Source organism: Hydra viridissima, unplaced genomic scaffold (assembly GCF_058129835.1).
Source record: "Hydra viridissima isolate aposymbiotic clone 2 unplaced genomic scaffold, HvirCarnegie_v1 scaffold_2, whole genome shotgun sequence".
NCBI lineage: Eukaryota > Metazoa > Cnidaria > Hydrozoa > Anthoathecata > Hydridae > Hydra > Hydra viridissima.
The window spans coordinates 8,637,633-8,661,558 of record NW_028324301.1 but is presented as its reverse complement, the minus strand read 5'-3'; the positions used below and the strand labels follow the sequence as shown (position 1 = coordinate 8,661,558).

Sequence of the window (23,926 nt, the reverse complement as noted above, 5' to 3'; positions counted from 1 at the left end):
GTGTTGTTTTAATATTTAAGATAATATAAAAAATGTTCCTTTTTCGTTTGTTAGTCAGAATTCGACTTGTTTATTTACATAGCTAAAAAATGTTAAAACTTTAAACTATAATCGCACTTTTGTTAAATAAGCATTTCAAATAAGAGAACCTCAAATATTCAGTCTGGAAAATTTTAACAAGTGCACAACAGATTCAAATTTTTAATAACCTCAGAAACTAATCTCGTAAGTTCCTTCAAAAAAATCGGAATTATAGAAACTTGCTAGTTTCAACCTTCAATAAAAACAACACGAGTACACAAAATAGAAAGAACGTTAGTTTTTTTTACGGCTTTATGTCAAAAGAAAGTTCAACTTACTGATAAAAAGAGTGTCCACCGAGCCGGATTTGAACCAGCGACCTAGAGATTACGGTTTATTATCTACAGTCTCCCGCTCTGCCAACTGAGCTATCGGTGGTATGCTAACCTGAAACTGTAAATAAATATAAAAGAAAAAGATGGTATTGAACCCACTATTTTTTTTGAAAGCTAAAAACGCACAATTTGAAAAGCTATTTTCGGCTACTTAGCACAAAAAAACTCTAAAGCTTCCTTGATAACCTCCGATTGTCTAAGATGTACTAGAATGAAGGAAGATTTTGCCGAGTCCGGTAGGACTGAATGCAGGTCAGAACTTTGTTGTTTATTAGGAGCCAAATGTTACAGGTCCCCAGATTTTTTCAGTGGCCCCGCTAAGATACAAATAACAGAAGAATGAAATAGATTTTAAATGAGAAAGCAAAAACCGATCATTTTTTTTTTTTCTGCTTGTGTTTTTTATTTTGTAAAAGGAGGGGTACAACGGCCTTCCTGAGTGTTTATAAGTACTGCAAGGATATTAAGGGGAACTTTGGAATTTGCCTACTTCTAAATAAGTTTATATACCGCATCAGTTACTGGAAAACGTTATGTGCCTGTAAAAATATCTTACCAATGCTTTGTAAATACAGGCATGGAAATACAGATCTTTAGAAAATCAGCCTCATAAAGTTGAAAATCATCACTGCAGATACAAAAAACGGAGACTTTCCTTACCTGCGTTTTACTGACATTAAATACCATAGAAGTTTCAAAATCGTTTTAGCCTGGTCAAAAATAGCAATTTGAGTTTATAGGTTCATATTTTTCAAAAATAACCAATTTTTGAAAGTACAGAATACCGATGTATGATGAGCCTCTGAGTAAGTTGAATGACGCTCTGTGTTTATACCACAATAAACAATATTTTGTCTTAAAACCATGTAAAGATAAAGGGATTGTCCATTAATTTCATTTCATTCTTTAGTATGTTATTTTGAAAAAACCTGTAATTAATATGATAAAATCAGATTTTTACTCTTAATAAGTACATTATATTTCGTTGCAAATACGTTATATTTCATCGCAAATATATGCTAGTCTAAAAGCATATAGTCTATGCCATATACCATATATATTAATGTTTTGTAAACGTATAAAACAACGCAAATAATTTTTCAAATGATTTGCCTAACCACCTGACCCTAACCCTAACTAAGAAGCTTGTTCAAATTTCCTTTCGTGCGGTAAAGTGAAGCCGTATCTGTTAAGTATGAAGGTTATCTTACCTTACAATGTTGCTGCTACAAAATAGCTAATCGTTTAGTTCTAGTGTAAGGCAGAAAAGAAATTGGTCCTCACAACTCACCTTCTTGTTCAAAACAATCGTTTTCCTTTTTAAAATGTGTCACCGTCCAAATCAATAACGTTTAACAGGTCGTTTAATTTTCAAATATCATCTGTCCTCGGAACATCAAGTTAAAATAACCCAACTTCGATCATGGCCTTTCCACATTATTTGCTTCGATAAGTTTGCAAAGGTAAAACGCGGCAAGCAATGTAAAACATATCCCTCGTTGAATCTGACATCTTTAAGGGGTTGGACTTAGAAGATACGCCAAATATTATGCTCAGCCATTTTAAGCAGCCTTTTCCCATATTTGGACATTTATTCTGGTTTAAAAGGTTGTTCATATAGGAAAGATGGTAATATAGACTTAAGAATGTGACCATTTTTTTCAATCATAAACTGCTGTTTAACTTTTTTTTTTTTTTTTTAGCAATTAAGAAGTTTATAGCATTTGCTCAAACGTTGCCAGATGTTTTTTTGGGACAATGCAAGATGTCGTTCAATCGGCTCAAGAAGATCCAGAATGATATCTTTTACTGATGACCGGCTGCATAAAGTTACCTTTTCAAAAACTCATATTCAATGCCTGAAGTGGTAAGTGGTCAGTGCTACAAACATAAAGAAATGAGAGACATCCAAGTAAACATTGGACGTTCTTAGAAGCCTGGTTTACGAACAAAACTGGTTTAATCGTCCAATTTCGGACGATTGGACCAGTTTTGTTCGTCCACCGTACGTCTAAGGAAGTCCAATGTTTACCGGGATTAACTTTTTTAAATTCAAACCAAGTTTTAATTACATAGGCGAAGAACTCTTGTTAAAAAAGGTCTTTAAAGACATGAAAAACCATTTTTTTAAATATGCATGTCATTTTATTAATGTTTAAATCAGCCTTAAGTAATATCACTTGTTCGTTTTTCTCCTTTAAAACAAAACAGAGTCCAATATTATTTGTTGTTTGATTATTTTAATAATTTTCTTATATGCATCCCACCGATAGCTCAGTTGGCAGAGCGGGAGACTGTAGAAGTTAAATGGCCGTAATCTCTAGGTCGCTGGTTCAAATCCGGCTCGGTGGACTTTTTGTTTTCTGAGGAAATTAAATTTTTATTATTAAGTGTATTTTGAAACAAATATTAAATGGTTAGCTAATGAATTATTTATGAAACTAATTCAGTGAAACATCTATAAGCCAGAGCATTTCATCTAAAGATTAAAAGATTTTCTGATAAAATTCTCTAATTATCTTTTACGAGTTTCTTAAGTATTAGATTATTTGTTAATAAATTTAGAACATTTGTTTTATGGACGCCATAAAATAAATAAAGGACAAAATAAAAAAAACTGAAGCTCCAATACACAGTAGGTGGACAAAATGGGAAAAATTTTAGTTGTCTAATCTTTATAATTTACTTATTTTTAGTTTTTGTATATATCGAGCGATATTTATTGTAAGTTAATTTATTTTAAATTCCTTATGTTGTCACGGAGCATTTAAATATTGCAATTCAAAAAAATAAAAATAAAAAAATTCTAATTTTACATAAATAATTTCAAGGTGATCAACGTTGTGTGATATTTCATTTACATCTTTGTTGTCAAAAAACCAAATTGCTACTAGGTTATTTTAGCGTATTCAGAGGTAAGACAAAGCATATTGTTACATAAATTTGTCACAATATGTTATCTAAGTTTCACTTTGAAGAGCAAATATTAGAAATAAAAACAATTTCGAAAAATAATTATTTGCTGGGCTAAAACTGATGAAATAACACAGATTGACAAGTGCTGTTTAATATGTATTTGAGCTATAGGATGTTTAAATCGAGTTTCCATTGGTTGCTTGTCCCCATAAATCCCCATTCTAATTTTTTATGTTTTTGATTTCAAAAATCAGTAGTCTGCGCGGCATATATATTATAATATCAACCTGTCAAATAAAAAATATTTATTACTAAGATAAACTTTTTGTTTTAGATATGGTTTTATTAAACCTTGACATTCATATTTTTCTCAAAGAAAATAATCTTGGTATTTCGAAACAAGATATTATTGATATATTCAATTTTATTTGGCCAAACGTTCCTGAAATTATAGATGTTGTTGTTAAGTATGCCGTTCAGCAATTTGTTTACCAATATCAAAGAAAATGGAAATCTATTAACTATACTGTCAGAAAAGAAGTTTGTGAATCGGCTTAAATATTTCTTTGTCAGAAAAACAGATGTTGACCAACTATAAGAAGATCGGGTCGAAAACCAGTTAAATTTAACGATGCTTCTACAAAAACTAAAAAAAGGCATCAAAAATTAATTTACCAATGAATTGATTTTTGGTGCTAGGAAGAAATTAAGAGATAAATCTATTGTCATTGTTACCAAAAACGTTTCAAATATTTCAAATGCAGATTAAGTAAGTAAATATTCAGTAGATGAAGCTCTGACCGTATTAATTGATTCCAGTTTGACAAAATCTTCCTATCAATTGATTATAAGTGGAGCCTTGAGGAAAGAACATATCATTTACCCCACTTATAATGATGTCAGGGATGCAAAATTGAAATGTTATTCTGTAAATATAACAGTGGAGGACTATTCAATTTCAGTTTCTTTGAAAGATTTAATGATTCATACTTTGCAAAGAATCTGTTCAGTTCAAAAACATGTGTTATGGGACTTGATTATGAAAAAAATAAAGCAATAGAAATAATGATTCTCACGTGTAAGGCTGGTTTTGATAGTGCTACTACCAAAAGCATATATAAACTAAACAACAATATCGTATCAGTTTCTGACAAAACAAGTTTTATCAGAATCTGATACGATATTGTTTTATAAATTGTTGATGTAATTTCAAATTGACAATCTTTTTTTGCACAATTTTTTGTTTTTTTATTATTCCTAAAACATTAATTACCTAAATTTTTGTTGTTAAGCATTATAGGTATCCATAACAACCAGAAATCAAAATTAATGTCACCATAGGAACTAAAATCCTCAAATTAGTATATATAGCAAAAATGGTCCTTAAATCTTCTATGTGGCAAGTAAGGGTCTGCGTCTCGTTATTTTTTTAAATCGAGACGAGCCGAGACGATCCTAAAAGCTTTGTCCCGATTAGCGATAAATATCGAGACAATTTTCAATTTTCACTCGAAATCCGGGACGATACCGAGACGAGACGAGATGTCCCGGACAAAATAAGATGCTTCACAATTTCCCGGAATTTACATCTTTTTAAAGGGACATAACGAGACATAACGAGACATAACGAGACATAACAAGACATACTAGTTAATCCTTAATGTAAAATTTAGTATTCTGCTGGGGCGCTCGGCCATTACAATTGTTTTGGTTACTTTATCGTAGTTAAACTATTTACCGAGACTTAACAAGACAAATAAAAATTGAAATGAAAATTTGCATGTGTTTCATTTTTTTTATTTGTGATTGTTGTACTGTAATGCAATTAACTAAATTTTATTGGCAATAAATAAAAGTTTTTAATTACAAACTTTGTCAAACAATTCATTTACTTGTGTCACTAGTTGAAGGTGCATCAGTTGGAGCTTTGGATGGTCCAGCAAAAGGAGCTGGAGCAGAACTCCTTGAACTGGTGATTAGTGGTGTAATACCTGGTACATGAGATAATGTAGCAGTAGAGATTCTAGAGGAGGCCGTACTTGCTCGTGACATCGGCTGACTTGGCAGTCTTGGATTAAGCTGAATCTCAACCACATCATCTGATTCAACAACATTGGCTTGATCACTCTCTTGAGACAACAAATCTGGAAGGAAATTTACAAAATTTTTTTAAACTGAGCAAAATTTCAGTTTGAAAAGAATTTAAAAGTTTAAAGTTAAAACAAAAAACATAGAAGCAATAAATGGAAGTGACAAAATTTAAGATTTTACTAAAGGCAAAGATAAAGTTAAGATCTCTCTTTAGAATTTTTGTGAATGCCCTACCAGGATCTTTGTCATCTTCTGAGGTCAGTTTCCAGGACTTGATTTGAACAAAGTCATAGTTCTGTTGGATATAGAGCAACTTTTCAACATTTTCCGGCTGAAGCTTGGTCTTTTTGTGTGTGACTATGTTTCCTCCTGCAGAGAAGGCCCTCTCGGAAGTGGCCGAAGATGCTGGAATTGCCAGGTAACGCCGTGTCGCTTCAGCCAAAAGAGGTAAAGTCATTTCATGTTTTTTCCAAAACCCAAGAACATTATCCTGGGCCTCTTTCATTGGCCAGGGATGCATATTCTTGTAGACATCCCATTCCTTGGCAATGTCGGACTTGTCCGAAATTGCTGTGAGATGAGAATGAAATTCAATTACGTCTTGAGCCAACGAATCTGTTTCCTCCTCCAAGTTTGCAGTGGCCGTTGGTTGATCCATGATTTTGTTGAGCCATTCATGACGATTGGTGTGGTTTTCAAAAAATTTGGAACCTATACTTTGGAACAAATACGTGTAGGTTAAATCATAGGTTCCAAATTTTTTGGATGCCACATCCTTGTAGTAAAAATTAAGGAGATGACCAACACCAAGAAACATGGTATGAGCGCCAGCATTGGGAAACCTTTTATCAAGCTTGGCTGAAAAAGTTCTTAAAAAAGATTTCCTTGTGTCTGACAAATCATCTTAGACCAATTCAACCCTGTTGATGTGGTGCTGCAAATTGTGGAGACCACCAACAACGATGTGTAGAGTTGGCTTTTTATCTGCACTAAGTCTCTCAGATGTCTTTGCCAACGGTTTGAGAGTAGGCAACAGTTCCTCAAAGATTTTAAACTCCAATTCAGAGGGCACAAGAGATGCAACATCTGCTGGGTCAATGGCCTTGCTTTTATTGCCAAAAGAGGTTCTTTCATGTCAAAGACACTCTGCACACACATGTATGTAGAATTCCAGCGAGTGTTGTTGGCAGTGATGAATTTTTTGTTGACCAACTCTGTAACATTTTCCTTTGAATCGGTTTCCATGGCAAGACGAATGTCCCTGTTCATAGCTGCAATTTCGGCCTTGATTCTTTCATTCGCCAAATGACTCTTGTGCGTCTTTTCTGCTAGCCTTTGAGCACAAGTGATTGCATGATCTACTGTTGTGGTGGCATCGACAGTGTCCTTGATGGCCAAATTCAAGGTATGGTCCACACAAAACAAAGACTCATCAATAAAGGTGCACTTTGGAATTGCAGCTTTGACATTGGCAGCATTGTCATGAGTTACGACCTAAAAAAGTAACAAAAAAAGTAACAAAAAATTACAGCAAACTGAAATGTCTAGTATTGTCACAGTATGGTAATTTGTGTCTAATACAAACACTAAAATAACTAACTTTTCTTTGCACTGATTATAAACGTGCATATTGGTGAGATCAGGCATATCACTTTAACTGTTGAACACAATTAACTTAACTCATGTAAAAAAGTACATTTTGTAATTTAACTTAAGTGTCGATCTTTTTGGCAATGTTGTCTGCTGTGTGCCTCTCCCTGAACGGACTGACAGAAACGACAAACTTGTTCAGGGTCCACTCCTTGTCAATGTAACGAACAGGCAATGATTGGTATGGATCAAAGTTCCTTGAAGTCCAAATGTCCGTGCTCAGAGCCATTCCCGGACTTTCCAGTAGATCAGTTTCCAAAACTTTATCCACAGCCGTTTTGACATTGTCATACAACAAAGGCAGCTTGTACCTAGAATAAGTTGTGGCAGCCTTGATTTTCAGCTTTGGATCTAAGTAGTGCATAAACTCCTTGAAAGGTCTTGCCTCATCAAAGCTGAATAGAAGATTCATCCTTGCCAGAAGTTTCATAATATCCAAGTCACCTCGAAGTTGCTTTGGATCTCTGGATTTGTACTTCAAACACTGACTCAGTCTTGCCTTACTTGACTTGCGCTTTATAAGACAATACGGGATGGAAAGTCGTCTTTTCTTAATGGAGCGGTTGAGAACTTGAGGAGATTTTTCGCTTGGAAAAAATCTTAAAATAGTTTAGTATTGCTAAGTCTCGTTACGCTTTTCCCGGTTCATTTCGAGAAAACGATTCCGAGACGCAGACCCTTAATATCTAGTTAATATAATTGCTCTGTCTCGTAACGTTTCATAATTATCCGGGACACAGTTTTTAAATTCTGAGAAAATATTTATGTCCCGATTTATAACTTTATTCCGGGATAATCGTTTCCTTTGTCTCGTTATTTTTTTCCGGGAAATTTCTCGTCTCGTTACGCTTTTCCCGGTTCATTTCGAGAAAACGATTCCGAGACGCAGACCCTTAGTGGCAAGTTATTAATTATTGTCCAGTAAAGGTGAATTCTAGCGCACTGCACAATGGTTTAAAGTTTCATTTAAAAAAAAAAGGACCTAACAATATTCCAATGGCTCAAACCTTCAAATGTATGTTTCATAAAAACGTGGGTTTTACAATTCCCACCGCCAGCATCAATGAGCAGTATAACTACCACTCATTGGCATAAGAAGAACTTTTTGACGCTTAGAACAAAAAATAACACTTCGTCCCAGTAATACCAAAATATATCAACCAGTTTCGTTGAACGTGAAGAATGGAGAAAAAACAGTATTATCAACTTATACAAAGAGACGTCACCTATATGAAGGTGGCGCCCAAGGTGATTCGGTCCTTCTATACCATACCTACCTCTCTAGGTCAGTGCTAACACTTTTTTAGTAGTCATAACAAGGTTTATTAAGACAAAAACTTATCTTCCCAAAAACTATAATACATTTGCAGCGAATATCGCTTAATAAATTTATCAGCCATTTTTAACAAGTTTCGTAATATGCTGAGTTTTACAAAAAAACAATATAAAGAACATAAAAAGAAGTGTTACGTAATTAAAAACAACATTTTTTAAAAAGATTTTTAACAACAAACTTCATTTAAAGAATCTTCTTTAAGAAAAACGTTTGAAGCTGCAGACATCAGAGTAAAGAATGAGAATGCAACTTCACACACGACGCTCCACTATCAGAAAAATATTCAAAAAAGAAATATAAAAATTGTGACTCTAAAAAAATATACGGGTGCTATGAGTATTTGAAGAATACAATTTGAGCTCACAACACTTTTTTCTCAACAAGAACAATAATCACAATTACGCCTAGAATAACAATTCCAAGTACCGACAGAATTATGCACATTTTCTTGTTATGCCACCAAGACTTGTTCTTTAAGCGACGAGACACAATTCCAAAAGACTCAGACTAAATGTAAAAATATTACCTGAATATACCATTCTAGATAATGAAAATAATTCAGATATCTTTGTTGAGATTAAGACGTCGAAAAAAAAAAGGAAACGAAGTTTTCTTGAATTAAGAAGATTTAATCTATTGGTGCTCCAAAAATAAGACTTTAGTACAAATGTTTTTAAATCATTTTTAAAATCCACTAATGTTCTAAAAATGTCTTCATATAAAGATAGGATGTAGAAACGAAGAAAAAGAAATGGAGGGTTAATATCATAATATCTGCCCTGATATTTTAAAATACAATAATTTATACTTTTAAAATAACAAAAAGATTACTTTCTCCCAAAAATTAAAATATGACTTACTGATCTAGACATCTCATCGGCTTTTTCAGAGAGTTCATCTAAGCGTTCCCCTCGTTCTAAAATTTTACCTTTGAAAAAAAAAAAAAAAAAAAATCACCGATATAAACATATTACAAGAAGATTATTTGTCAAAGATTAATACTCAATATCAGAAATTTTGTAACAGATTTACAAAAAAGTTATGGTCTTAATTTTATAACAGATTTACAAACAAGTTATGTGACGTAGAAATTAAAAACCTTAATGATTTAAGAGCCAAAAGTACTCATAATTAAATAACGAGTTAATTCTAAACTTTATATTAAGTACTTCATTTAGGGTGAGATTCAGCCAAAGCTGAGCAAAATTTAGATACAAACCATCTTCTTTTTTATTGTTTATAAACTGAGATATTAACGTAAAATACATACCTATATTTTGAGTCATAATATTGTTAACTTCTTTGACATTTTTTCGAAGAGAGTTCACATTATCAACTGTATCTTCACCTTTATTGAAACGTTTCTAAACACAAAAGTCTTGATTATACAGCATAAACAGGTTTAAATTTACAAGGAAAGATATTCTTAACATATGATAAGAACACAAAACATTTTCAAAGAAAAATGAAATTTTTTTACATTGGAGTTTAACACAATGTTAATTTTTAAGTAAATGTAAAAAAGACTTTATAAAATTGTTTAAATTCAGAGAAACTTTTAAATTAAAGCACTTTGCTGGATTTAATGATCACCTTTGGTTGTGTTAGGTAATCTCAAGACAACAGGTAGCTCTTCTTCTGGCAGCCCCAATTAAATAATACATTTAGTGCAAAATTGATTTCTCACTGAGAACTGACAAAAAATATATTTACTGGATTTAAAACAAATCATCATCAACTTAGATTATTTCATGTCTATCTGAAATATTTTAGGTTCATCTTTTAACATAAGATTTAAATTTGAAATACCTAAAGCGATATTTTTCATTTGGAAAATTCCTTAAAAAAAATAAACAACATAATTTGGAGACAAATTATAAACAATAATGTGGTGCCTAAAAATGTTTAAATTTACAACAAATATATTACCACAAAAGAAGCAATAAATAAAAGATAAATATGATGAAATTTTTTGACATTGTAGTGGATATTTGGTTAGTTTTGGTTAGAAATGTTAATAGAAATATTCAAAGATAATACATTTGAAAAAGAAATGCAATTAGAAATACAGTTTTATCAATAAATATTCTAAGATATAAAAAATAATGCAGCACTCTTTTTTCTTTAATAGATAAAATTAGATATCTCCTCAAATATGTATTACATGCATATAATTCACCATAGCTTGCAATTTTGTTATCACTCAAAACTTTTAAACAAAATGGTTTAATATTTAAGTTTTTATGATTTTGAAAGTTTGTTTCTTCACTTAAAGATTCCAAATTGTCAACAATGACGATCCTTAAGGTGACAACAGTAGAGATGACAGCAATTCATATTATTTTTTGAAATTCTTTTTGAACACATTAATTGCAAGGAATCAAGATAGAATGCTTTACAGACACAAATAAACCCTAGCCTCTACCAGCTTAAGTAGCTTTAATTTCTGCATGCTTATCAGATTTTAAATTCTATAGGGATTTAAGGTGTAACATTTAAACATAATTCTCTAGATCTCATTTTATGGCTCTTGTTATCTTCAATTAATCAAGCTTCACACACTTTGGTAGGTTTTAGCACAGTATTTAAAGGTTTCTGAAATTCAGATAAAACTATTTAGTAATTTAGTGGATTCACTTCACTATTGTCAGAGAAGCAGTTTAAAATGTAATGATTTATAGGCAGAAAGATAATCTTTTCATGAGTGCACATACATCAACTGTTTTCCCATCATTTGATTGGCAATTCTACAAGCTTTCCTAGCACTTTCTACCTAGTATTTTTTTTTATTTTAACAAGTCAATGTGATTTGTAAAAGGAAATTATTATTTAGCAAGATAAAACACTAAGTTTAAAACACTAAGATGCTAAATCCTATATTTAAATCACTTATTGTTCTTCATACAATATGCTTCTCCTAAAAATATTTATATTCAGTCAATTTATTCAAATAAAGAACAAAACTATTCATCTATAAAGTCACTTTTTTGTTTTGTTAGTATTCAATGGTTTTCTTCTTCCTTTTTAAAATTCCAGGTGAAGCAGGTGTTGTTGTACTTAAATTTAATAAAAACAGTGTTTTTCTACAAATAAAATTTTTTTAAAAATCTCAATATTTTAAACTTAAAGGGAAATTATATTAACTAAATTACAGTAGATTAATACATAAATTATCAATCAATTAACAAACTAATAATCAAATTTATTTTAAGAGATTTTTAGCCGTCATATTTTATTCAACAAGCTCAGCTAACAGAATCACAGACCATAATTAACAACTAACCAATTGCTGAGCAAGAACAGCAGCAAAGTCTCTTTTTAATTCGTAAGGTCCACAATGCAAAGCTCTTTCTTTCAAAGAACCTGATTTGAAGCGGGTTTTAATCTAGAAAAAATATTATAATGAAAATGAAATACATTAAAGTAATATTCAGGAACAAAAAGAGATACCTATTTCCAGGTTTTATAAAAAAAAAATTTTAATAGTTTTCATTTTAATACTTGTATAATTTTAGATGTATAATTTTAGATGTATAATAACATTTTCCTTCATAGTATTAGTAGGTGTTTTGGTTACACATACGTCAAATACTATGTTTAATATTGGTTTATAATAACTGGTACTGGCAAGTATCATTACTCAACAAAGACATACTTTTTAAATATCTTGGTCAACTAAGAGTTAATGTTAATAAATGATACATAATTAGCAGTTGAAAAATGATACAAAATTAGTAGAGTTGAAAATTAAGGAATGAGAAAAAAAAAATTAGCATTAACTTAAATTTTTCTCTTTATAAAATAGAATTGGTAGTTGATGTTTTGTGAGATATTTTTTAAGCTGAAATCTCAAAAAGCTAAAAGTAATTAGTGTATAAAACAGGTAAAAAGAGTAGAATATCATTTTTCTTCTTCCTTTATATATCTGAGTCCCAAAACTGCAACTACCTTTTGGACAAATATTTTCTTTGCAGAAATAGAGACATTACAAAAAGAAATACAAACACTAACAACACCCACTTTCAATAAAAAGCTTCCAAGCAAAAACGATGAATAAGCACAATTATTAACTTAACATATTCTTAAAATTTATCATTAGAGACATTCCATGTCAAATCATCAGGACCTTTGAACCAATTTTCTTAGAATGAGTTCTTTTTTTTTTTTTTTTTTACCAGTTATTGCAATTCATTTTCTGTGAACTCTCTAAAAGTTTTGAGCCACATTGAAGCTTGGTACCTGATAAATTTAACATTTTTTTGTCTTTTTTTTTTTTTTTTTAAATTGGTATTTTTCAAATGGTGAAATTCAAAGTACAACAGATTAGATACAGATATGTACTTTTTTGAGTATTATACATATAGCTGTAGGCAATAAAAAGAACTAAACTGCCTTTTGTATTGCATCATTCTTATTGATTTTTTAATCTATATCTGTAATATTTCTCAAGATTATGTAACCACTACTCATTTACATTTCATGCTGACATTACAACACCATTCATAAGGAACTTCAATGAATACTCTAATTCTTATAAAAGGAAAAGTCAAAGGTAATTTTTGTTTTACTTAGAAAACTTGTAAGGTATATTTGAATATCAGTAAAAGAGTTTAAAATCAACTTTTTCAAGCTTTGTTGCAAATAATAATGCAATCATGTTTACCTAAAAGTAAAAAAGTTCTGTTTTATCTTTAGGTGGACATGTCATTATATATTATCAACAAACATCAAAAAAAAAAAAGTTTTGTACTTGGGTGGTATTTACATAAAAAAAGTGAGCAAAGATAAACTATGTGATGGTAGAAGAAAAAAAAACTTGAACTCAACTGAATGAAAATCATGATAGTATAGGTGTGAATATTACCATGTGAATATTGCCAAAAGAAAGATATAAACAGCAATACAAAAGGAGGAATCATTAACCTTTGAGGATCAGCAAAGTATTAGTTATGATATCAAGAAAAAGCTATTAGAGATGGACATTTATGAACTATGAAATAAGCATCAAATAATTTCAGCGTTTTTTACAATATAAATATGTTACAAACGATCACCTCATGAAGATAGTTATATGGTGTAAGCTTTCCCATTTCTTTATCAGCCATGCATAAATATATTAGGCCATCATCAATAACAAGATGAAAAAGATATCTAAATGTCAAACAAATATTTAGTAAATATCATGGTGACAATGTCTAGTAAAATTTGTTGTAGCATCTGAAAAACATAAAACTAAGATAAGAATATTCTAACAAGTAAGAGATAAGTAAAAAGTTTCAAGCTATGTTCATATAAACTTTGTTGTTCTTAGGATCAATGGCTTGAAAACTAATTATGTATTTTGGTTTAAAAAACTTTAAACATTATTTCCCTATTAGCTTAATTTTTGTTTTTCAACAAAAAAAGTTTGTTAGTTAATGATGAATTTTTGCCATTAGAGGTATAAGTTTTAAGAAACATACGGACAGTGTTGTGCAAAACTAGATCACGTGCATTTTTTGCATTTTGTGAAAAACACATTTAAAATTTAAAAATCTGTAGGATTTCAAAATGTCAAATATACTCTTTTGATCTTTATAATAATCAATTTATTAGCTAAATTATTGCAAATTGTAGAGCTCATAAAAATAAATTTGATGGTATTAACAACTCAAAATGAAAAAAAAAAAATCATGTGCTCAATTTATGCATAACAACATCCATATACTAGTAAAATACAAGAAATTTTAACAGCTAAAGTTTGACTCACTTACTCATCAGAAGAGAACGAACACATGGAGTTTTTATCTACTTCAACTTTATGAAGGATTGCCATTGATATCTCACGAAAGTTTCCTGAACATTCTGCATAGTCAACAAGGACAGTAGTTCCACGTGAAATAAGAGAATAATATATTGACATTTTCTAGGAAATCAAAAAATTACATAAAAAGTACTTGAAAAACCTTGGGATTGAGACTTTTACGTAAACATCTATGGTAGACAATTATCAATATAAAATGATTAAGTGTTCTTTAATTTTGATATTATTTCATAATAGATATGTTATAAAAATGTAATGAAAAGTATATGCTTTTTAGAAATAGTATTAGATTTATTCTTTATAATCTTTATATTTTTATGGTATAATATACACTCATATATGGTAAGGTAAGGGATGAAACTCATACTTTTAGAAAATTATGTATGATTTTGATAGTAATTAAAGCTAACTAAAGTAGACTATTTAGAAGACATTAAATTTATATAAAAAAAAAAAGCTTGATGCAACTGCAGATTTGTACTTTACATAATATTAAATATTATGAGGTATTTCTTATATTTACATGTTGCTAATTTTTTTATTTATGTTTATGAATGTTATTAGTGTTTATCAGAGTCTTCAACATTGTAATTCCTGTAACCATGTCAACTTGTGTTATAATATTATTTGAAGCAACAAAATTAATGGTGTTGAAAAAATGGTGAATATTAGCATTTTGGTAGATTTTTGAATGTCAAATTGGAGCATTTTATATTCATAAAAAAAAAATCAATCTAAATCGTTTTTAACTAATTTTTTTTGCATAATCTGCTATAAAATCTGAATTTAATGTGGTATGAACATTCACTAGCGCCGTTAGTTTAAATGATAATTTACCAAGCTTCCTGTTAGCAGCAATTTACGCTAGATAAAGGTATTTATTTCTGGATAAAGCGACTATTCCAACAGTGTAAGAAAAAAAAAAGAATAATTCAGTTCACTAAATTAGGAGAGAGAAATCAGTTTCAGTTTACAAAACTACAAGAAAGAAACTGCTAAAGCGTGTTTGTAGCTTTATATAATTTCATAAACATAACATGATTTTAAAAAAAATTATACATGGAGGTGTACCTGGAATTACTGCATATTATATAAATGAATTACTTGGACATGTCAAAAAAGGTGCATGCACTACAAGGAAAATAGTCGTACGAGTGCTGATCGTAAGGCAATTTAATCGTTTATTTTTAAGCGTTGCATCTCTCTGCGTAATCCCCAGTATTTACATTTTATGTTTCTTATCCTGCCTCGGTTTAAAACATTTTCAAAAAAGCGCTTTGAAAACATGCCGTATAAACTTTCTTCAGTGGATCTCTAAAAAAACTAGTTCCAATACAGGTGCAGATGATAATTTGGTGGGTCCTGCACATAATTCAATTGGTTAACACTCAAAATAAGAAGGGTCAGAGCATTGTTTTTAACAATCAGCAGAGAATTTATACCGTGTTTTTAGGAAAATATCCTGCACTGAATGGTTTAGAATGAAAATCAGGATATTAGCGACTAAGCCCTTAAAGGTTCTCAAAATTTGGACATTAAAAGAAGCAGTAGTATTTCGTTCTAGATTTTAAATCAGTTTTGTTTTTATTTCTTTTTTTTTTTTTTTTTTTTTTTTCAGTTTTAATTTCGCTTTCTTTTTGTAGCTAAATTTAGTTTTCGTTTCTATTTCGTTTTTGAATATTAATTTCAGTTTCAATTTTGTTTCAGTTTCAAAAAAAGACATTGTTTTTTTTTGTTGCACATACTGTAGCCTAATCTACAGTTTAAGAGCAGGTGCAGTCACTGGCTAGTACATGTTAAAAAACTAAGGAACTGAATATAGTGTTACAATAAGCAGAGCAAATGTAAAGACACATAACAAATCTGTCTCAAAAAATTTTACAGCAAAGCAGGCATAAAACTTAATAAATTATAAATGACTATTGACTTTGCAAGTATTCCATGTATAACTTTGTCAAGTGTTAGGATTAGACAGCGTCACGTAATGACGCAGTTCATTGTTGCACCAACAGCAACTTATTCAATTTCAAAAATGCTCTCATACACAACGATTTTGACTGCGTCTAGATGATGTAAGATAACCAGTTAACGAAAAAAACCTGAATGAATGAATCTTCAGAATAAATGTCTTTCATCTCGCAAACATATCTCTTAATCTCTCCTTGCACATCAATAAGTGTTGTGCTAGAAGTAGTAGAGCTGGTTGCTGTCAAAGTCAAAGTTCTGGAATTCTGCTAATGATAAATCTAAAAATGATGCTGCAGCTGAAAGTGGATTAAACCCAGACACACCATGTAGAATGGCATGTAGAATGCAATCGAAACGTTCTTGAAATCTTCAAGAAGTGGTGATGAGGAAGACTTTACTGAAAATGGTTGTATGTGAGGCTTCAACTCTAAAAGAGCACGCACAATCAAGGACAAAGACCTGCCATTGGTTTGCAAGATATCGGTCTGCTGGGAAAATGGCTCTAGTAATGAAACTAATTCCATTATTTTAAACCGCTCAGAATTTTAAAGGGAAACCAATATCTTTTCAACTTCGAAATTGTAATAAACGTTTTAGCATATGAATTGTAATGTTCCAACGTTTTGGGAACTCGACTATCAAGGTTGCCACACACAATCAAATAGCATTAATGCTCCTCACCTAGAACTAGGAATTTCTCGTCACAGGCTGATGGCATATTTTTAAATTCAATATTCACATATTGCATCGGACAGCCAGATGTTTTAGTTCATGCATGAACTGCACGAATTCTGTCATTATACTCTACAGAATCAGTAGGTCATTTACCACTACTGTTGTTATTTCTCCTTTTATCATCACTTATATTAAATTCTTTATAATCTTTTGGATGACTAGTTCTAAGGTGAGTACTTAAATTTGTTGTATTTTTTCCACTAGCTTCAAAACCACAAACTTTTAGTTTTTTTGTGGCAATGCTTTTACATTTCTGTGGCAAATAAGTATAAAAATCATCAATGTCGCTTTCTCTTTTCCTTCCACTAAGACTAGAAGCACCACACATTCTTATAAAAAAAATTAATTCTAAAGATGATAAGCAAGTAAACGAACTCCCGCTTGACAGTTAGCGCTGTAGTTTTAGTTTCATAACTCTTTAAAATGTATTATTTAGGTTTGGCTGAAACTAGTAAATTTGACAATAATACCTCAAACCTCTTGCTTATTTTAAAGTGCTACATACTGAATTCCAAATTGTACGAATATAATCTTTAATAACTGTTCCTTACAAAAATCCTTTGTTTTTATTTCGCTTTACATTAACTTTAAGTTTTTATCATTTTGTTCGTGTTTTTTAAAAATGCATTCGTTTTTCTTTGTTTTTGTTGAACGAAAATGTTTGATTTTCGCTTTGATTTTGTTTTCGAGATATAGGTTAGCCTAGTCCCATATAAAAATTATTTTCTCACTCGCTTTTTGATTAATTATCGATCTCGAAATTTGATAGTATAGTGAAAAGATTGCTCTTTACGATGCTCTAAGAACGAATGACCTCCGATAATATATAAGGGAGCTATTTCCCCCGAAAATCAAAAACGGCTGTCACTGACATGTTCCCTATGTTTGCACCCCCAACTTCCACCAGTGTTTGCCTAAATGTTTCTTTTTAAAAAACATATATTCTTTCAGTCGTTTTTTGACTTGAATGTATTAAAAATTTACAAAGGCAAACAAAAGAATATCTAAAAAAAAAAAAAAATTATACATTTGTATGCTTTACAACTAAAAATTTGGTTTTGATCCTTAATTTGTGTAGTTTCACCAGCTCAAATTTCATTGCACCTGCTCAATGACGTCGTATGACCTGAAAAATAAAGATAAGTTTAATTAACACATTTTGTTACGTTATAAAAAAACAGATGGGTAGTTAGACTTTAGTTAATTTTAAGTTGTTCTTATCAGAATCAGAAGTGTATTGCACAACTAGCATTTTCTTTTTAAGCTTATTCTCAGGTTTAGCTGATGACATTCGCTTCCTCTTTGCCATGAATGGTTGGCCTGTGAAATTTTCTTTTTAAACATACTCATTAGGATTGGCGAGGCAGAAGGCGCCTACAACCTTCGTCCAGCTCTTCATAGGGCCAAATAGTCCCACGTCGAGTGGCTGCATGAAATGAGTGTTAATAGGTGGAATGAGTATAAAAACTATTTGTAAATCTGCTAGCTTCTTCACTAAATGAAATTCTACCCAACTTTCATGTTTGTCGGTCAGAACAATAACTGGTCTTTGAGTATTATTATCTGTCAGCCACTGGTCAAAAGCATTGCATAAATATTCATAGGGAACTTTTTGATTTATACAACCCTTAGCAGATTTACAAACAGCGACTAAATTTGGAGTCAATGACTAGTATACAGTCAAGATGATTCTCTGGTTAGCATATATAATAAAATGGGGGAGGAAGAGACTCGTCAGCACAAACATTTGTTGTTGTAAAAGTGCAAAGAAAATTGTAAAAAAAAATAGTTGGCAAAGCTATCATGCTATAATGCTAAGCTCTCACACTAAGCTATCATGCTCTAAGATATGTAAAGTTAAGAGGAACTTATATTGCTGTTTTATAAATAATAAAAGCCTTAAAGAAATAACAGAAAGATGAGCAATATATTTTATATGATTTACATACCAAAAACTGTAATTCTTTCTTTGTCTTTAGCTACTGTGGCATAAGGAACATTTTTTGATCCTCTTTCAGCCTAGACTTTTCCAGCTTTGGGTGAAAATTAAAATCCGGATTCATTGAAGTCAAGATTGCGCTTGGGTTCATATAGGATATCTTGATAGTCTTTCTCACCAAATAGCTTCTAATGTCCGCAAAACAACTTTTTAATTACTTGTTGTGACACATTACCATTTATCACCAGGTTTTAACAACCCTTCGGTCAAAAAAAGCAGGGGGCCATTTTTTTGACCTTAGGGACTTTTCCACAAATCTTCTCTCAAGGTTGTTCTAGGAATGCCATATTGCTTTAATGCACCAGTTATGCATCTTCGACCGCTAAAAACAGTAAATAAAGTATGTAGCTTCCTAGGCAATAAGAACTTATAACAAAGGTTATTAGATAGTGAAAGGATAATAGATATTATATTATTCACCTTTAATTTGATTATTTAAATAAAATATTAGAAATTTAAATAATAGTAGCAAGTTTAAATTTAGAAGCCTGGTACCAAGTATTAAATGTAAAATTGGTTTTAAAATTGTTTAAGGTGGCTCTATGGTTAAAAAAATAACTTCTGCATTTTAAAGATAAATGTTTCAAAATAACTTTAAATGAAAAAAGTAATTATTTTTATTAACAAATACACTCAAAAAAACTATAATTTTTGTTTTGTTTTGCTGAGTCAGCAAAAAATAAGTAAAATATAAACACAATTTTAAAACTGCATAACTCCTAAAATATACATCCAATGAACTTAAAAATTTCAGAATATCTTTATGATTCTAACACAAAGGGACTGTAGCAGAATTTTTTTATAAAAATGTTTATATAAAAAATGGCGGATAAAAGCAATGGAAGCAAAATAAAAATCCATTTTTTATTTAAGATAATTATTTCAAACTTAAAATAATACCAATAGTTTTGTTTAATTCTGCTACAGTCCCTTACGTAATTGTTAAAGAGCACTCTCTGAAAATTTCAAGTTAATTACTCTTATACTTTTTAAGAAAACCCATTTTAAGTTTTGTGCAATATCGAAAAAAACAATACTGTAAAAAAACACATTTATAAAATATATAAAAATATTTTCTAATATTTTCCTGGAGAGTAAGATTTTCCACCTTCAACATCCTTTTCTTTATTAATAAATCCCTTTTTGACACCTCTTAGCATTTTTCTGTTCTTTTTAAAAGCTTCAGAAGATTTTCTTTTAAAATGACGCTGCCGGTGGCTGTCTATTTTACACGAACCATAATTACCAAGATATCCAAATTTTAGATTTAAAACCTCAAAAACTTTTGAAAAACCAGACATTCCATCATTGAAATGAATAACAGCTGATGCTACACCTATATCTAAAATTTCTTTACAAACAAATACATCTTTAGGGCACCTTTTCCAAATTATTTGGTTGAATGCTTCGTTTGCATTTTGGGTAGTACCATCTAGACATCGTTTTAACAAATTTAAGTAGATAATATAAAGGTACAAACACACTATCAAGTTTTTAAGTTGGAAAAGCAATTAGGTACTGTAAATTTAATATAGTTGAATAAAAAGACAGGAAATCGCCGTTGCTAAGGGCGTTGCTATAGAAGCTGAAAAAACTGCACCTTAAAAAAAAGGATATTACTCATAATATTGAGTTTGAATTTATATAAAGATATATATTTTCTGAATCTAGAATAAATTTCAAAGATGATAACAGATTTTTTATTTTTTTATTTTTTAGTGTTTTTTAACCATAGAGCCACCTTAAAACCTATTAAAAAAATCTGAAAATAGAAAATTAACATGTATAATAATATTAATCAAAAAGTTAAAAAAATATTTCTATACGACAACGACGACTACTACATAATGATTTAATTTAAAAATATACCATAACTATTAAATTAATGCTCTAATTTTTTTCTTTAAACAATCTTAAAACAAAAAAATTTCCAAACTTTCCAGAGATAAGTTTTTGCTCTGAATGTTTTTCAGTGACCGAGTGGCGAAGACCAGGTCGCATGTTGAACACTGGGTGTTTTTACCCTATACCCTAGATTTTTCACCAAAATTGTTTTTCATCACTGCTGCGATGCCATTTAAAATTACCAAAAATATTGATTTTTCGCTGTAAATAATTGTTAGAAGTAGTAAAATGTTGTAAAAATTAAAAGCTGTCAAAAACTGCTATGGGTTTTAACTGATTCTCAACCTAGGTGAATTGTTAATCAGCAGACAAAATTTACACCACTTATAATAAAAACATATGAAAAATTTTATTTTTGGTGCTAGGTTAGTGGTCAGGATAAAACAGGGGGAATTTATTTTTTAAAAAAAATCCTTTGCTACTATTCAACAAAGTGTCTTTTTTTAAAAAAATTTAGATTTGTAATCCAAATATTTCCTCTGTTATTTATTCTGTATCCTGTAATTAAATACACAATGTTCATATAGCTTTAAAAGCGAGGGAATTAATTGAATATGAAAAAAATAATCCAACCATAAGCAGTTAAAGAATGATACAACCTAATTAATATGCAGTTAGATAACGATGTAAGGTTTGAAGATCAAACAAAAGAGCTTCATTTATCAATGAAAATTTTTAAATGATCTTGTCAGGAACCTGGATCTTGCTAAAATATTATATCCCTTTGGCAATTTTATACGGTTGCCCGGGGAATATTTCAGCTGCTACTTTTTGAAATGTAAAAATAACAAAAGATTCAGTAATTGGGCAACCACTTAACAACTCCTTATGCAACGTTCTATGTGCTCGCAGAATAAACATTTAATAAACAAATGTGGCATTAACCAAAAAGTTAATTAAGTTAGGAGTATCTCACTTTCCTTTTTAGGCTAAACTGTTGCATGCTTTTTTCTATCATTAAGTTAGAAAAAAAAATCCTTTAGATTGGCAGAAATAGTTGAAATCTAATCAATGCATCTTACGCTAACATCTAAATTGTTTTTAATCTCCGAAATTTTGTAAAAATCTTAAATGATTTTCTATGGTAAGAAGGCTATCATATATAAAACATATTTTATAATAAAGGTTCTAAGTTTGCTTCTCGCATATTATCTTTTTACTTCACTTGCCATTGTTAAAACAATCTTTAACTGATAATTTAAGTTAGTAAAAATTTGTTGACGCTTCCTTGACTAGTTTTCTCGTAAGTTTTCAAAAGTAAAAGGGTTGTCTTAAAGTAGTTGGTAAAAGTAATCGGTTTTTATTAATGCTAATTGTAATTGTAAATGTAATTGCTAATTATAATAAAAAACATTGGTTAGATTGGTATTAGAGCATACTTTGGATAGTTTTCAACAAAAACAAAAAAAAAAGGGGAGGGGGAGAGGTTTAAATCATTAAAAAAGACTCCCACGGTTTGGATATACAAAAAGAAATATATTACAGTCAAACTGTTTATGTTTACATAAAAATGTACTTTTGCCAAATCTTTTTCTCAAATGCATACCTTCTGACTTCATTTTACCTCAACTGAAACCACATTTCCTTGATAGCATACAAAAATTCAGCATTTTTAGAAATGATGGTTGAAAGTCTGAGAGTTTGAAATATTCTGAAATGTTGCCTTACAATATCATCTACGTCTGGCTCTCTTGCCAAACAATTGTGCAAAAATAGAACACTGCGCCAGGGTAAATCCAAATGTGGTACCAAATTAAGGAAATATTGAGAGCATACAGCTAACTTGCTGGACCATCGTTGAATATTTGAAGAGCCAAAATTGAAGTATTGTATTAACACTTTTAACATTACAATAAAAGACTTATTTTTAATTTGTAATCATTAAAAACAAAAGCAAAAGCTAGAACACAAAGGAAAGTTTGGAATTGTAATTTACTAAATGTATTATTTATGAAAAGCACGAGTTTTGTTGCGAGGGTTTCACGTCTGTAAATTAATATTTTTGTTACAAGCGTTTCACTTCTATCGAATTTATATATAGAATTTATATAACAAACAGCAAGTAATATTAAATAACAATATAGGTTTAAAAACCCAAAAACGTCAAAATAATAGTAAAGATTTAATATAACGTGCGTTTCATTAAAAGTAACGAAACTCTCTCAAGCATATCAAATAAATTTTACTTTTAATCAACTTAAATTATATTTTACTTGCAACATGCATTTACAAAGAACTAGAACCAGTGAAAACAAATTTAAATAAAAAATTGGGACTCGCACGAATTGTTTTTTTAAAAAGGAGTCTTTTTTTTTCTTCGAGCAAAGTGTTAAGTTATATTTCTTTTTTTTTAAATTTATTAGAAATTATATACAAACTAAAAAAACTAAATCAAGACAGTTGCCTGTATTTTAATTTTTTTATACTATTTGCTGCGTTTACCGTGGAATCGTCCACTTACTTTGTAAAAAAAGAATATTTGGAAAATTTAGAAAAAACATAATTGTTATGATGGATGACAAATATTTTACTAATATCAAGTTAAACAGACATCAATTCAACAGTAGAATATCCAACTTATCCATCCCAAAGTTTGACATCACTAAGTTTGTTCCAACCAGTTTAAACTCTATATGAAAGGGTTTTGTGAGAAAAACACAGTAGATTACTTTATTGCTACCTGTCTTGTTCGATACAGACTTATAATATTAAATGACTGTTAATATTTACTAAATGATTTCTTCATAACACCTACATCATTTATTAATTGATGGAGACTCTAATGGGCTCTTGGAAAAAGATTAACAGTTTCTGCTGTTTTATCAAAACGCTGATTTTCTGTTTGAAAGAAAAAAAAAGAAAAAAAAGAAAAAAAAAAAGAAGTTAAATAGGCGTTGGTACATTCAAAGCAATTCAAATCTTTTATCAGAAGTTAATTGTTAATTTTGTCACTTCGAATATTAAGATTGCTAGCTTTCACAATTAACTTTATAACAAAGGAATATCAATAAGAAAGCCAACTAGTTTTATTCAAAAATAAAGTTTTAAACTTTGTTGCCTGTTTGAAGAGCCAACTTATTACCAGTGTACAACTCATTTCGATAAAA

The 23,926-nt window shown here is 30.2% G+C and overlaps 2 protein-coding genes and 2 non-coding genes across 4 annotated transcripts; 1 reads left to right on the top strand and 3 right to left on the bottom strand.

The window, feature by feature from the left end:
* Nucleotides 1-373: 373 nt before the first annotated feature.
* On the bottom strand, nucleotides 374-459 carry Trnay-gua (transfer RNA tyrosine (anticodon GUA)). Its single transcript is given in 2 exon segments — nucleotides 374-409; nucleotides 423-459. It is a non-coding gene; the product is annotated as a tRNA-Tyr (tRNA).
* Nucleotides 460-2,679: 2,220 nt separating this feature from the next.
* Nucleotides 2,680-2,768, top strand: Trnay-gua (transfer RNA tyrosine (anticodon GUA)). The gene is given in 2 exon segments: nucleotides 2,680-2,716; nucleotides 2,733-2,768. It is a non-coding gene; the product is annotated as a tRNA-Tyr (tRNA).
* Nucleotides 2,769-4,901: 2,133 nt separating this feature from the next.
* LOC149891773 (uncharacterized) lies at nucleotides 4,902-5,965 on the bottom strand. The gene is made up of 2 exons (XM_090080504.1): nucleotides 5,658-5,965; nucleotides 4,902-5,476 (listed from the first exon to the last, which is right to left on the bottom strand). The coding sequence occupies exons 1-2, from the start codon at nucleotides 5,941-5,943 to the stop codon at nucleotides 5,217-5,219; spliced, it is 546 nt and encodes a 181-aa protein (XP_089936630.1). The 5' UTR covers nucleotides 5,944-5,965; the 3' UTR covers nucleotides 4,902-5,216.
* A 2,429-nt stretch (nucleotides 5,966-8,394) lies between these two features.
* Nucleotides 8,395-15,443, bottom strand: LOC145188259 (uncharacterized). Its single transcript, XM_090079957.1, has 7 exons — nucleotides 15,284-15,443; nucleotides 14,163-14,314; nucleotides 13,464-13,560; nucleotides 11,693-11,794; nucleotides 9,680-9,773; nucleotides 9,270-9,337; nucleotides 8,395-8,916 (listed from the first exon to the last, which is right to left on the bottom strand). Exons 2-7 carry the CDS (start codon nucleotides 14,309-14,311, stop codon nucleotides 8,770-8,772), a joined length of 657 nt encoding a protein of 218 aa, XP_089936083.1. The 5' UTR covers nucleotides 14,312-14,314; nucleotides 15,284-15,443; the 3' UTR covers nucleotides 8,395-8,769.
* Between the last annotated feature and the right edge of the window lie 8,483 nt (nucleotides 15,444-23,926).